The sequence below is a fragment of the Argopecten irradians genome, chromosome 9 (genome assembly GCF_041381155.1).
Source record: "Argopecten irradians isolate NY chromosome 9, Ai_NY, whole genome shotgun sequence".
NCBI lineage: Eukaryota > Metazoa > Mollusca > Bivalvia > Pectinida > Pectinidae > Argopecten > Argopecten irradians.
The window spans coordinates 26,641,011-26,657,150 of NC_091142.1; the positions used below are offsets into that span (position 1 = coordinate 26,641,011).

The following is a 16,140-nucleotide window of genomic DNA, read 5'->3' on the forward strand; positions in this document are numbered from 1 at the left end:
ATTGTACTTCGTATTTTTGTGAGGATAACGTCATTTTCGCGCAAAGACTTAAGACGTTACAATCAAGTGAAGTATATCGCTTTTTCATGTTCACCGTAAAATCTTATATTTTACTGCGAAATATGTAATAAATAACTATGCGGAATGATAAAACGTTTGTTGATATCTACTCTCACCTTCAAGTTTGGTACAGCAGTGTATCTGCCTGGTAATGTTTCAGCAGTGGATGGTTTTATTTAGTTGGATGCTCCTTCGAACTCCCCAACTGAAAACAAAATATGTTCCGTCACTCAAATCTTTAATCTCCCCTCTTTTTCAAAGATGTGAGTTATGGAAACTTGGAACAGATTCACGAATATTTCTTAACTTTCAGAAATTTTAATGATTTCTTTAACTTCGTAATGTTTTATTCCTTAAAATTAAGAAATAATTGTGAAACTGGGTCCTGGAACCTGGTCTCATCGTTAAGGTTCCTAAACGAGAACCACTCAACAGTCAGACAGACTATACATGTATAATACAGACTACATGGCATTAATAATCCTCTAGATCTGCTATCACACAGGCTTTAAACTGTTTAGTTGGCAATGACAACGCATGATCACAGATCTGATGGTGAACATATCAACATCAAGCCCGTCACAAAAAGGTTAATTTTAAATAAAATATTGACTTCAAATTTTTATATTTCCATTCTACTTTCAGTTTCCCGTTTAATATATGTTAAAACAGATGGGAAATATCAGGCTATGAACTCACATCTGGTCAAGCGTATGAATATTAAACGTTTCCGTCGCGTCACTGGCAATGCATACAATGTATACTTCCGCCTATACATAACGGTCAAATAATGCAAATTGGTTCTAAAGTTGTGCAGTCTTTACATTCCAATAGTATTTTCCTGTTGACAAAAAAAAAAAAACATATATTGAAAAATATCGTAACAAAGTTTTCATTTCTTCGCTTGTTTCAAACCGTTTTTGGATTGAACTTAATTCAGAAGCTGATGGTTCATCGAACTTGGTGACGTCAGCACTAGCGCAAGCACTAAATAAAAAATAAAAAAGAACCCTTATAGTTATTTATTTTAATGATCGTTATGGAAATATAAGTAATATACTGTTACCAGATTGGACATATAGTTTATATGAAGACCATTCGTCAGAAATATAAATATGCAAGGCACCCTAACGGGCTCCGTTTTATTTATATCCTTCTTGCGAATGGGCAATCTGGTAACAGTTTATCAAAATAAGAATGTAATTTTTGAAATATTCAACGAAACAGACACGTTAAGTAGCAACATGTCGTGAAACATTGATTTAATAGTACACTCCAATATACATATCGATACAAGGGTAAATCTATTTTAATTATGCAACGCGATTAAGATTTAAACAAATGATAGCACTTTCAATACAAAATTTATTGAGTGTTATATTGCCAACTTACCACCATTGGTTAAGCGCCTTCTAGACTGAAGAAATAATTAAACGGCAAAATCATTGTAAGCGACTTCCAGAAAAAATGTGATTTAAATGTGAGCAATAAAATCAATTCGGTGTGAAGCGATAATACATTTTATCATTTTATCACGCTATGTATACATGTCCATGTACAAGTGTATACTGATAATTAAGACATGCATGTAACACTTCAAGAACGATCGGAATCGATAGCAATACCTTTTGTGATATATTGTACATTATCTTCCAATTTTTTACAACCAGAATATGATTCAGTTAAAGTTCAAATAACCCCCACCATGACCAGCGTAAATACAGAATCTTAGTGAATCTAGTGATGACTCCAAGATAGAAATAAAGGTTGGTTTTGTTTATTGATTTTAGGTGCGATACATTAATACTGTTGTAGAATATTGAATGAAGCCAAAAGGTGATTTCATCAAAACAACTTCTTTAGCACGTAAAGATGCTCTCTATGGCAAAACCGACGAAACTATAAACAACGCATATATATTTAGCAGACATTTTATGCGACTAGCATGGATATATTATTTGATTCTATGAATATTTCAATGTTTCCTCAAAAGATGTTTTTGAGTGTCCAAACGATACTTTGATAATGGTTGTCATAGGGCGAGCCTCTGTTTGAACTTTTTCATATAACCTACATTTTAGACCTTGAACTATTGCAGGTCCTTAATTATATCCAACATGAAATATTCCAACAGTACTGTATACATGTGCAGTTTGAAAATAAGTATCTGGTTATGTCTTTACAAACATTGGATGGAAGGAACACTTACAATTTACACATACACCATTGTAAAAAGTGAAGGTTAAATAAATGCTGATTAGACGTGTAAATATGTGTTTACACTAATGCTTTACATACTACATGTTGTTTAGAGAAATTATCAAGCTCAATGTTATCAATAATATAAAACAACATTCTTCGCGAAATCAATATAATAATTCTTCCACAATTAAATTGAAAAGTAATTCCATTCTAATTCGCGAAACTAAATTTCCTCGATAATGCTTTGAAACTGAAATCGTGAAATTTAGTAACCATGGAAGTTGGTTTACAGTAGAATATTTGGATGATGAATACAAAATACGTAATTCAGAAATATGTTAAATGACCAAGATTTCTGTAAAAATAGCCACAATCCATTTACACCGCAGTTATCTTCTCGCTTTCATTTTCGTCCAGAAGTCCCATCCATATAGCACAGTGTTTTGCCCATTCTCGAATCTGTCTTTGCATTAGATCAAAGCACATGGCGAGCATGGCCAGACCGACCAGCAGGTATATGGTACAGATCATCTGCTTCTCCTGACTCTGCCATGACTCGATACTGTGGCCTGGTACCACGTCACCAAACCCAATGGTGGACAGAGTGATGAAGCAGAAGTAGAATCCAGTGAGGAAGCCCCATCCTGTCTCCCACAGACCGAACAGGACACTCCCTAACAGGTTATAAATAATTACAATGATTAAACATACCCATATAGGAACATCCCTGGCTAGCTTCTTCTTTTGCTTCACCGACATGCCCTTATGGAGTGTTTTTGGTCTACAGGTCTTTTCTTTCATTGGAGTAACAGGTATGGTTCCATTCTCTTTATGTGTGCAAATGTCCTCATTAGAACATGTTAAGTCAACATGTGAACTTCCAACACATTTTGTTTGATTATCTTTCTTTAAGTTGCCATCACCATGGTTATCGTTTTGACAGGTCTGATTACATAACGCCTTTTCACTATCAATAGGCAGATTCAGTCGACTGCCTATAGAACTTCCAGCACTCGGTGTTTTAGCGAAATCACATGAACACACCTTTTCGCAAACATCCTGACAACACACACATTTTGTATCTTGATCATTTTCACTTTGTCTTTCTTCAAGCTCCATTTCAGGTTCACTATCTTTGTTGTTTCTGCACTGGATAAGACGGGTACAAAACCTGATTAAGGGATGATTACTGTTTCTCCCATGTGTTGATGCAATGTACCGTCTTTTCAGGTACGAAAACAGATTTTCTATCTTGAACTCGAGTCTGTAGAATAACTGTCGAAATGCTTGTGCCATAACATTGCCTAGATTGGCCAGACAGAGGAGGGTGAGCGGGATCCCGACCATGGCGTAGAACATGGTGGCGACCCGTCCACCAGCTGTCTTTGGGGTGATATCACCATACCCTGTCAACAAAGAACGGAACAAAATATTTATATTCGTCCTGATAAAGAATGTAATAATTTACAAATGCATGTTACTGAGTTATCTGTCTTTGTGGTTAGTTATTGATTGTTACGTCGTGTTTGTATGGATGTAACGTCATATTTTACGTAGAAAACGACATGAATTTCTCTTAAAAAGTAATGACGTCACTAGGGTAATGACTCTGTGATATGCAAAGACGGAATATCTAATACATGTACAGCAAGGCTTCTTGATCCATACCTCGAACTTTTTTGCACAAATTTTCATGAAATAAACATTTAACAACAGGATGGCTCTTACTTCTTGGCATACCCCTTATATTGAGGTTGAGTCATCTATGTTTAATTAAAGTTTTAGCTAGAATATAACTTTTGAAACAATTTAGCAAATATGAGTGAAAATAATGCATTCTTTATACAATTTATTCTAGAACCTTTTTTTCTGAAATTTCTTCGATAAATGATACAAGTGTACTTCTCTTTTTCTTTGTTTTAACAGACAACTAAAACATTAACTAAAATACTGTTCTCGTACTCAGTCATCCACTTCTGTGATCTTAATCCTGGTGCACTTTTACGTATCACTACCCACCATGTTCAATTTGTCTAGGGAAATTTTTGAGCGTGATCAAACTTGAACTTGGAGTTTGCGAACTTTTACGTAATGTCGGATGATAAATTACTAATGTAAAATTGTCTATGCAGTGTTTTCACATATACATAATTAATTTTTCTTTGTTTTCATAACAAATCTGGCTTTTTGAATGGCCAATATTTTTTTGCATACCACTATGAAAAAAAATCCGAGAATGGCGCGAAACCCCGACGTTATCGTGTGGTCACAATAGAGACATTGACGTTGCGTATTGATTCGGAAAAAAACCCATTTAAAAACCACTATAATGTTACATTTAAACATACTTCATTTTATCAAATAGAGTATAAAATTAATTATAAGTATTGATGTCACTATTTTTTTTAATTTCATTGGGTTATGAAAAAAAAAGTTTGCAAACTTTTGTGAGAATCCGCAGTTTGCAAACAAATGTTGTTTTCATACTCCGATAAAATAAAAAAAAAAAATAGTGACATCAATGCTTAAAAAAATGCAATCTTACAGTCCATCCTCAATACTCCAAGGGTTACTATCACTGTCGTACACCCCTGGAGTATCGATGATGTCTTATAACTATGACTGTATCAATCTCTGACAAATTCGTTTGCAATATATTTAAGAATGTATTTATAAACATTTCCGAGAGGCCTTTTTAGTTACCATAACCCGGAAGAGAAATATTTCTCATAAAAAAACCAACCACAATATTGACATACCTCCATGAAGCATAAAACATTTAATTATACATTTATTTTTCAATGGCACAAAAGTCTTGAAAAAGCAATCTATCGACCGAATATTATCAAATTATGACATATGTAATAGCATTTTCTTTGACATTAAACATTATCTGTGTTATATAGAGTCAGATAGATGAAGATAGATGAAAAAATGAGTTCGACGACACTTTAGTAGCGTCATTTCCGACATATAACAGAGCTCTCTGGAATATACTATCTCCTATTCCCAGTCGTCATCGTGAAAACTCATTGATCATGTTTACTCAGCGTCGTTTGTCAAATTTATTTAGCAGTTATAGCAACACGGAATCTCACTTACCAATGACCGACTGTTGTATTATATATCATGCGGTCGTCTCCTCTCATTAAGCATACTTATCACTTTCATTACCGATAACTGTGGAGAAGGAGCTTATTCATATCATTCAATCTGTTCTTGTTTCTGTGAGCAAACATATTTTACATTAATATCATGTTTAGTACAAAGAGAATCTCAATTAATGTTATTTCCATTCGCCTTTATGGAAAAAGTCTTCATCTTAATGGGTATCAAAAATTAAAATATTAGGACGAAATACTAAAACCATTAAAAATGAAACGATTGATATGTCATCGTTCATCATAGAAAAGTTGCATTGTAACATATTTAAACACAATATTGAACATTAAGGTATCATCGATTGGAGTTATCAAAATTGACACTGAGGTAATTACACATGTATATGTTATATGGAGATAATAAGAAAACAATATTTCAAAATGAAGTTAAATTAAAGACTTCAAAATGTTTAAAAGGTTTTTCATCACAATGCCTCTATGCTAAATGCAGCCATTCATTACATCCATAATAACCAATGTTGAAACCATAAGACAAAACTACTGAATTGCTGTGCGAATGATCCTTGTTGACGGAGTGTAACTGTTACTTCTTCGCCATAAAAGATGGACGAGAAATACCTCTCACAACTACGGATGTAACACTGTTTTATCTCTCACACCTACGGGTTTAACACTGTTTTATCTCTCACACCTACGGGTGTAACACTGTTTTATCTCTCACACCTACGGGTGTAACACTGTTTTATCTCTCACACCTACGGGTGTAACACTGTTTTATCTCTCATACCTACGGGTGTAACACTGTTTTATCTCTCACACCTACGGGTGTAACACTGTTTTATCTCTCACACCTACGGGTGTAACTCTGTTTTATCTCTCATACCTACGGGTGTAACACTGTTTTATCTCTCACACCTACGGGTGTAACACTGTTTTATCTCTCACACCTACAGGTGTAACACTGTGTTATCTCTCACACCTACGGGTGTAACACTGTTTTATCTCTCATACCTACGGATGTAACACTGTTTTATCTCTCATACCTACGGGTGTAACACTGTTTTATTAAATTATGCAATTTACTCGTGTCGTCTCAGGCTGTATGGTTACCCATGTAATATAGCCTTGTGACGTCATTGCATCAACACAATTACTGTTTGCTTGGTAAACTGTTAGCTTTTTCAGAAACTGATTTTTCTATAAAAGATGAAAACAACGGTATTTGCGCTTAAATATCATGCAATTTTTATTTGGTGAATACCCTTTTCTTCATATCCACATATGTTGTTATTGTTTTTGAGTCAGGTAAAGAGGATCTCTATTTAGACCCTATATCGTTAAATGAACTTAACTTTATAAAAACTTAATATATAATTTTTTATAGCATTATACGTACCGATAGTAGTAATCAAGATGACAGAGTAGAGCAGTGCCCCGACAAATGTCCATTGTCGTTCACCCTGCACTACATCATCCACACCATCCCATCCCTGTGTCTTCGTCTTCGTATAAAGGTCTAGCTGAAACTTTTTCATTATTACTTCTGCCTTTTCTTTCCATGGTTCCTTATCCAAGTGGTTTAGTGTGTTCACGATATTTCTAAGTTCCTCCATCCTTGCTGTTCGAATTTCACTGATAGTGGACCGTGTCTCTTTTTCATTCCATGCCTCTAGACTCTGGAAGATGATGGCTCCTAGGATGGCGTATCCTACTACTATGCATGCTAGTCCTACGTTTGAAACAGAATACACCAAGATATTTTTACATACCAACATGAAAGTATCATGTAATTTGCTCTTTGTATTCGAGGAGTTATCGTTCTTACTGTCGGCTTCAGTACTATGTTTGTCGTCGTGTGGGGGCGTTTGTTCTTCACAGCCATCGGGCAGGAGTCTTTGTCCGGTAAGTGTGTTAAAAACAACGAGACTCTCTAATGTACCACCCTTTGATGAATTCGTTTTGGAGCAGCTTCCGTAAAGTTCCTCAGGAAACAGCGTCTCCGAGGAATGCTTACCTTGCTCGTGAGAGAGGGTGTCACACTCTTTACAACGTTTTCCAACATAGCCCAGAATTACGCTTTCAGGACCCAATCTCAGCGGACTACCATCACAAGATTTAGAGTAAATAAACCTCCCTTTTGGAGATTTAAATTGACTGCTATAGGAACCAGTTCGTAAGAAATATTGACTTCCAGTTCCGTCAATACATTCCTCGTCATCTACATCGACGTCTTTCTTATCATGAGGTCTGTTGACGTTAGTATTGTCTTTTAAGCCGTAGCTTTCATCTTCGGTATGTACGGTTGAAAATGAATTTTGTTTTGATGTTTGCAGCGTAGCATTTGAATTATTTTTTACACTAGCATTACGATCGGACGAGTTGGAGACACCGCAGTGGATGATTTCGCTTTCTAATGATCCTGACTGTGAAAGGTCCGGATCCTCTGACTTGCCTACGGAATCCACCTCACACACAAACTCCGCGAATTCCTCCTGCGTAGCAATTGGTGCCGAACTTGAAATTGACGCCATGCTTTTAATGGTGGCTCTATCACGAAAATAAAAGGAAGAACAAGTATTTTATGATTGTATGATATCAGTTGCTTCAGTTATGACACTATGCATGGGACAAGAATGTGGTGAACATTACTTATTCATGCGTCTGTGTTGTACACAGAGCTTTAAGGCTATTTTGGGAGCATAACATTACAGTCACAAAGAAAGAACTTTTAAAAAATGCTTAGATGACTGTCAAAGGTAAAGTATCAAATAAACTATTCCCATCTGGCACAACTACAATGCATGTATTCAAAAAAAAATATTGCCATAGAAAAAAACCCAGAATCGAATGTACTTTGTAAATGTACTAATCTACTCCCAATTACTTATAAGTAACGATTAGAAAATCAGACAGTAAGGCCTCACATATACATGCACTTAGATGTTGAAAATACATATATTTAGTTAGTGTTATGAGATTTTGTTAAACGATTCATAAGAGTTGCTTTCATTTCTGTCAACCTTGGCTCGTAATATTTAAAATTTTGAGACATTTGGTTATAAAATTTCATATATGATTAACACAATTCAGGGTAACTTTTATCTCATAACCGACAACCTGTGTTTTTAGGACTCTTGTATAAAGACATTTGACAAGATTAAATCGGAGATCAGCATTTTTCTTCAAATTATGACATCATGTTATGTTTCCTTACGTCACGCAATTGTTTATATCATGCTTGGCTGAATTTATTTGTTAACAGTACTGATGCATTATTGATTTTGATAAACTTTTGCAATATTAGCTAGGAACAATTAGATGAAAATTTCGCAATCTTGTTTTAATGATATATATGATTCAAACTAATTTCAATACAAGTGTGTTTTGCGGAGAATATTTTTTGGCGATGATTGCAATGTGCCACGAAATCGCGAAAATATCAACTCCGCTTAAATAACCGACCATACGGTATATACGTATTATAAAATAAAATCATACAAATATAATCCTAACAGCTGCACATACCTTCTATGGAAAGGAGGACTTCAGCTGAGTCGATCCAGACTCACAACCGTTCGCTGTCTCCCGTTTTGTAGCTTATTTACGAGTGTCCAGTTCAGCTGATCACACGTATCTGTCAACGCACACAGTTCATTACCACAATCGCAGTACAGAGCATCTCCTCGGTGGTGAATATTGCATTTCAATTATTATCGTCGGTTACATCTCATCAAACTAGTGGTTGTATGGATGACTGATACATTCTACTGGGGACGTTACATACAGAGTATGTACCAACACCTCATCAAATATTCATACTTAGAGGAGATATTGTCATTTGGAGAGTAGGTATAATGCCCAGCAAATAACCTGTTGTGACAAAATTGAACCAACGCCAAATGCAATTAACAGGTTTTTATGTTATGAATAAACCATATGTCCGCTTAGGGAAATTAGAATTGTGAATGGAATCTATTGAATGACATTTTTATGCACTTCATAATAATAACCTTTCATCCAAATCATGTGGAGTTTTGACCTATTCTGCAATTATTGTATGCAGACTCAGAATAATCCTTTGACATTTTCTGTTAATTTCATTTACATGAATAGCAGATCAACACTCCCTATATGTAATAATGATGTTACCATTATTGATCAGATTTCGAATAACTGGATTTATTTTTTAGCTGGAACAACCCTACCACTGAAACAGGAAATATAGTTCCCATTCAGAGAGGATGGTATTACACTAATGTAATATCAAGTCTTAACGATAACAAAGGATACATTTCGTATGCATTAAACAAACTGTTGTGCATTCTTTTGTCGTCCTCTTAAATCCGATTAAATCCTGATTGGACAGTGATATGTCCACCTAGCGATATCAGAATCGATACAATAACTCTAACTCTAACCATATCTGCTATATGGATCATTCATGGAGAATAAACCATTTCCTAAAACATCCACGGAATTCTAAAGGAATAATCGTTTAATGACATTTCTGTCATGTAAAAATATTGTCGTTGACGTGGAATTTTATTGGCATATTTCTGGTAAATTTTGAAACCATACTTCAAGTATTATATACTATTTATTTTATTAAAGTTTGTTTTTAACTATCCTAGCATTTGGCATTTGATATTAAATAAAGTTATATAAGACAGGCGAAAATATATATACTGATTCTTGTCACATATATTTGGATATTAACCAAATTCTATAATTTGTGGTTTTTTTCAGCTTCCGAAAACCCCCCAAAAAATATTGACATGCTATAATTTATGATAACGAAAATCGATTTAGTTAGAATGCAGAATATATCATTTAGAAAACAGATATGTCTTTATACAACACGGCCTTGGCTAAAATGATAACCATATTTTTCTCACAGAAAGGGTCGATTTACGACAACATCAGAAAACTAGCTCCAACATTACAATATTACTGTTATAAATAGCTATCCTCTCATAAACGTAGTAGTATACCCACATCTTATTATATATACGGGAAGGTTGAAATAACATTCATATCCCGCTATTGAAGTCGATATGTCTACCATTTATGAAAAAAGAAATAAAAAATAATGTATCAAATAGCAAAACACTATTATGGTAGTATTTTATCCGTTATCCAATGTTTAACAACACTGTAGTACAGTACAACTTGTCATCATAATCGGCCCTTGTCTTATCCAGATATAGATGTGTATTCCGGCGAAATTGTTGGACGTTTTCTTTCGTAATTCATTGTAATTAACCCTTGTGTAATCCGGCAACTTGGCTTTACCAGTCAGATGTGCTGGTACCGGTGACATATGGACTCAGCACCTCTTGGACACAATGTACCTATATATTTTAGGAGTTTCTGCTCTTGTCTCTATACTGTAAGTCAATCTCATAGATAAGATTTGTCATGTTGCCACATAAGATATTGCCTCACTCTACTCCTAGAGCGATTATGTGTTGTTGTGCCTCTTTCTGTCCTGCAATTTCTAGTGATAATATGTGTTTCTAATACCTCGTATCAAGAAATATGTCATAAATGGTAATTGATTATTATAACATAATATCTGAGCACGTCACGTCTTTAGGATTCCATTCCAACATTACATTGTTCTTGTATACCATGCTTGATACTGTTGGTAAATGAACATATATACAAATACAGATGACATTTATCCACACAAAGCCCTCTAGTGGTATATATTTAGAAATCCATTTTGAACGAAATAAAAACCCGCTTTCCCAATATGTATGCATGGGTTTTGATGCAGTATATCCAATACGTTGTTCTCATTAATGGACAACAGTTTGGTCATTATCAAGTTAACGATACATGCTCATTCCGCTTTCAAATACACATTATCGGAAACTGCTCGGTGCAAGACTCTAGTAGTGTGTTCGGTGATATCATATCTATTTCTGCAGACTGTGCGACTAAATGAGATATAGGTGTCATTGCAGAAATGTCTTTTTATGGAGATGTCTGTCGGTATTGATTTCAGTCCTTCTCTCTCCAAATCACGGTCGGAGACAATATATAGTCGTATCTATTCCGAAACAGATCTCGCATGTAATGACGCCACAACAGATTCTATTCATTGATTGATTTGTGGGTAAAATTTCCTAACATGAAATTGACCAGAAATTGAAATTCATCCCAACTTCTGGTTACAAACCGTAACTAAAATTGACAGGAATCGAGCGGAGTAGAGAATTTCCGGCTTAAAAACTGAAATTGATTTCATTATTGTATAAAGGATCTGTCCCTCTGATAGAAGTCTTGTTATTCCTTGGTCGATGCAAACTGTGATATATGGAAGTTTGTTACGTGTGTTTTTCAGATATACACATATTTGTTTGTGTTGACAGCACAGTACTGATAGTTCAGTGAGTCAGAACTATAAAAACTCTTAAAAATCGATTATTGTTAACTTGAAATAATTGACATTTTATATTCCTTTGGTTTCTTTAATGATCATAGAGTTTCAACTTCATAACGATTAAAATATCCTGTTAGTTTAGGTCGCCTAATGTTACTATGTATAAATATCCTATGTAATAGTTTAAACAGTGTCAATTCCATTGTCTATTAACAATACTACAAACTATCAATGATTAATAAGAAGAGAGCGCATTACGCTGTCAACAATTCAATATGAACGTTATTTTTTCTTCATTTATTTACGACAGCAAATGTATCTTAATTTATTTGTTTGAAAGAGGTTCATGTAGATCACGTATGTGATCTTCTGAGATACGTCGTGTGTGTGACCATTTGCATTAAACATAGACGTCAATTATTCTTTAACATTCGAAATTTAATGTAAGTTTACTAACTTTGTTTGCAGTTTTATTCTCTGTTAAAGTTTGTTTTAGTTAAGATAAATCACAAACACGATCAATTAGGTGTTAGCAGTACGAGGCGTATGTGTAGTGGAAACTGATCTCGAAAGTCCTTACTAATCGATAATCGACACAAGAACCACTTACATATGATACCATCTCTGTGATTAATTTAAATCATAATGGTGTGGAAATACGTAGAAGATTTCACAATAAATAACTTACGCTTTGCTGCTGTATTATCAATTGTGATCATCTTGATGCTTGCAGTTACAGTTAAAACGTTTCCAAAGTCATTCGATGTGTCTTATACGCAGTGCATGGCAAATAATCTGTCAGGCTGAGATTTATTCACATCAATCAAACATCTGATTGAGTCACCATAGCAACGTAATGATTACTTGTCTGCTATTAAATATGATTATCTAAATACCCACTGTCGTAATATAACAAACTTTGGTAACTTCACACAAGTTGTTTTGAGTTATCTTCCTTATTCAAAGTTTGGACGAGGCTATATCAAACGGAATGAAAATAAAATCATTGGTCTTGCCGGCCGACAATATGTTTTAGTAAGGTTGCTGTCGGTTTACCCAAATCGATTAGAGTTGTCTTTCCTTATTTAAAATTTAGACAAGTCTATAGCTAAGAGAACGAAAAATATCCCAACCTTTTTTATGCCGACAGTAAATTTTAGTAAGATTGTTAACGGTGTTAGTTTTACCCAAATTGATTCGAGTTGTCTTTCCTTATTTGACGTCTAGACGAGGCTATAGCAAAGAACAAAACATGTCGGTGGTAATTTGAGAATATCGTTCTTGAGAATACACGACTGTACGAGTTTTGACTTTAAACTAATAGACTTCAATATATATGTTTTGGTTAAATCAGGGATGGTATAAAAGCATAGTAGAATGAATCACAATATCTGTACAAATAAAGAAATGTAATTTATGTTTGTGTATGCCTGTTGATCCGATTGGAGTTTTGCATATATCTATTGGTTCAGTTGTTGTTTTAATTTGCCTTGTAGTCTCTATTAAATTATGTTCAGTTGTTTTGCATACATTTGTATGTCTACCTTTACCATTGGTATTGGCACCGTCGTTACTTTAGTTTATCTATTGTGTCTCTTTTGTTTTCTGTATTTCTAGCTTTTGATGTTTCTGTATATTTATTGGCCTGTTGATGTTTTTGTATACCTAACAGCTCCGTTATTTTGTCTGTGTATTGGACCGTTCTTGTTCTTATGATTAAGGGTAGGGTACCGTTTTGTTTTTGTATGTCTGCTATTACTGTCGTATTCCTTTTCGCATATTTGTTAATTTTGTATTATTTCCCGTTGTTTTTCTTGCATGTCTAATGGTCTTATTGTAGTTTTAATTGCATCTATTGATTCCGTTGTTATTGGCCTATACATTTACTATTATTTCTATAATAATTGACTACCTGTGTTGTATGGAGCTCACTGACTGATATGCCACACAATTATTTTATTTCGTTTTATCGAAATATTATTTCTTTTCATGGAAATGTTATTTCGTTTTAACGAAATATTAATTCGTTTTAACTAAATACTATTTCGTTTTATCGAAATAATATTGAGATTATCACTTTATCATTTTGATGATTCATTTGTTTTAAGCCCAAATGATCAGTTAATACCAAGAGGATTGAAAGGGCCCTAGGCCCGTATTCATGAAGGTTGCCATTCTCAAATGCATAAAATGGTAAGGGATGTGATGTCTAAATGGGCATGTCATTGACATTATATCATGTTTTTTGTCTCTTCTGCTCTTCTGAAGAAGCCAAAATAATAATAATAGTATTAATATTGTGATAAAACTATAAACAGACAGTTACTTCACGATGTTCACCTATATATAGGTAAATCTAGACGTTTTAATCTCTATATGATTTAAATTAGCCATGACATAAGTTTTTGACATAAGTTTTTGAAATAAGCTTTTGAAATTTAAAGATTCTCTTTTAAAAAAAAAAAACAAAAAAAAAACCCAACAACATTTGAATAACGTTGTATAAATTCTACTCTAATTATCCTCTGATAAAGATATACTTGGAGTATTTTGTTGAGCATGGTTGTTTTAATACGATTACTTTGTTTTATTCTATATACAGCATACACTTATCTTATTAAAAGAATATACATGTATATTTTCAATTATTTTCAGGAAATTTAACAGTATGAAGAGAGCAATGACAAGTGTATATACATATGGACTGTTGGTCATTGTCTGTCAATATCTGAGCAACATTTGGTCTAATTAGTAATATAACATGTTCTTGTATTAAAATAATAGCTGTATTTGTATTATGTGTGTTGTGTGAATGGAGTATGCAAAAGAGTTATCTCCCTTTATCTGTTGTAAAATTTCATTTCGAAACTTAAATATAATATATATAATTGATGTAAGTTTAAACTATTACTTTTGCCACCATTGGAGAGAATTTATATAGGCTTTGCCTGTTATTTAATCCATTTGACTTGTAACATCTTTGTCAATAAAATTTGTTGAAATGAAATTAATATTGTATACCACATATAAATAAAGTAAAATACAACTTACATCATTGGCTGATATTCATAGAATTGCATGATTTACGGAAACCGTATGAAGTTGTTACAGTATGTAGCGCGAAACTTAAGAAAAAGTGGGAAACATCCTCTATAAAATTTTATAGTTAGAACGATTTATTTGTTTGTGTTATACAAGTTATCTGATTAATTGCTACCCGAACAAAATCCTGTGGAACTATGTATTATATGGAATGAAGCACTGTTTGCGCAAGCACCAAAAGCAAAATAAATTATTTAATATTATTTTTGGTGTGAATTAGACATATATACACGATTAAACACACACGAATTATTGTTCAAATAATGAGTATCCTTTATGCTCTGTCGGCGGTTGGGCATCTTTTAACGAAATAAAATATTTCGATAAAACGAAATAGTAATTCGATAAAACGAAATAACATTTCGATAAAATGAAATAGTTATTCGATAAAACGAAATAGTAATTCGTTAAAATGAAATAACATTTCGATAAAACGAAATAAAATAAGTCCTACGATTTTCTGATTTAAAATACACGGATGCTGAATGATCTTAGTCCAATGCTCATGTGCAGCTTTCACAAGTGGTAAAGTGTTCCGCAATGCATAAACAGCACCAGTCGGTGATGGTTTTATCATAGCATCATTCTTAATGTATTGCTTTTATACGATACTTTGTAGTGTACGTGTGTTGACACAACATTATTTGTGTTGCTTATGTCAACGAAAGGAAATAAATACGACAATTTGTAGTAGTTTGAACACTGTGTATTGAGTCATATGTGTGATTCCATAAAAATACTTTGTCTCCATACATTAAAGGTTTGGTAAATACACCCCGTATCTACACGACATACGAATGCCACTTGGTATACAGCTTCCATATACTCCATCATTTTAGAACATTAGGGGCGACAATTGCGAAACAGGTACACCAGGTCCAGATAAACAATGCGGATTTGACGATGAAATGGTCTCACTCTGGTCTCACTCAGTTTCGGAACACAGGTAGGATGTACACATCGCAAGTTCACTCAAAATTTTCATACAATATTCAGTCCAGAAAACATGTCCATTCTACATATTTTAGGATGGATATTTCTTATGGAAACTTTAACAATATGCCAAAGAATGATATTTAAATACTAGATATTAAGGAACATGCATAACTGACATATGTATATGTTACTAAAGGATAATCAACTACGGAATACATATCTGATCGCATCTCCACCCCATTTGTGTAGTTTTTGTATGCAGTCATGCATGACGAAGTGGTTTTATGGTAAAGAGGAACTCCTATTCTTGGCAATTGTCCGCCAACTTCG

The 16,140-nt window shown here is 33.9% G+C and overlaps 1 protein-coding gene across 1 annotated transcript; it reads right to left on the bottom strand.

Moving 5' to 3' along the window:
- Positions 1-297: 297 nt before the first annotated feature.
- LOC138331905 (uncharacterized) lies at positions 298-11,855 on the bottom strand. Its single transcript, XM_069279761.1, has 3 exons — positions 8,910-11,855; positions 6,781-7,931; positions 298-3,668 (listed from the first exon to the last, which is right to left on the bottom strand). The coding sequence occupies exons 2-3, from the start codon at positions 7,913-7,915 to the stop codon at positions 2,641-2,643; spliced, it is 2,163 nt and encodes a 720-aa protein (XP_069135862.1). The 5' UTR covers positions 7,916-7,931; positions 8,910-11,855; the 3' UTR covers positions 298-2,640.
- Between the last annotated feature and the right edge of the window lie 4,285 nt (positions 11,856-16,140).

What these genes read in the sequence shown, in the direction of transcription:
- LOC138331905 (XM_069279761.1), bottom strand. Translation starts at nt 7,915, where the DNA reads ATGGCGTCAATTTCAAGTTCGGCACCAATTGCTACGCAGGAGGAATTC. An exon ending in CATCTTGATTACTACTATCG is followed by an intron (nt 3,669 to 6,780) that starts GTACGTATAATG and finishes CTTTGTTGACAG; the next exon opens with GGTATGGTGATATCACCCCA.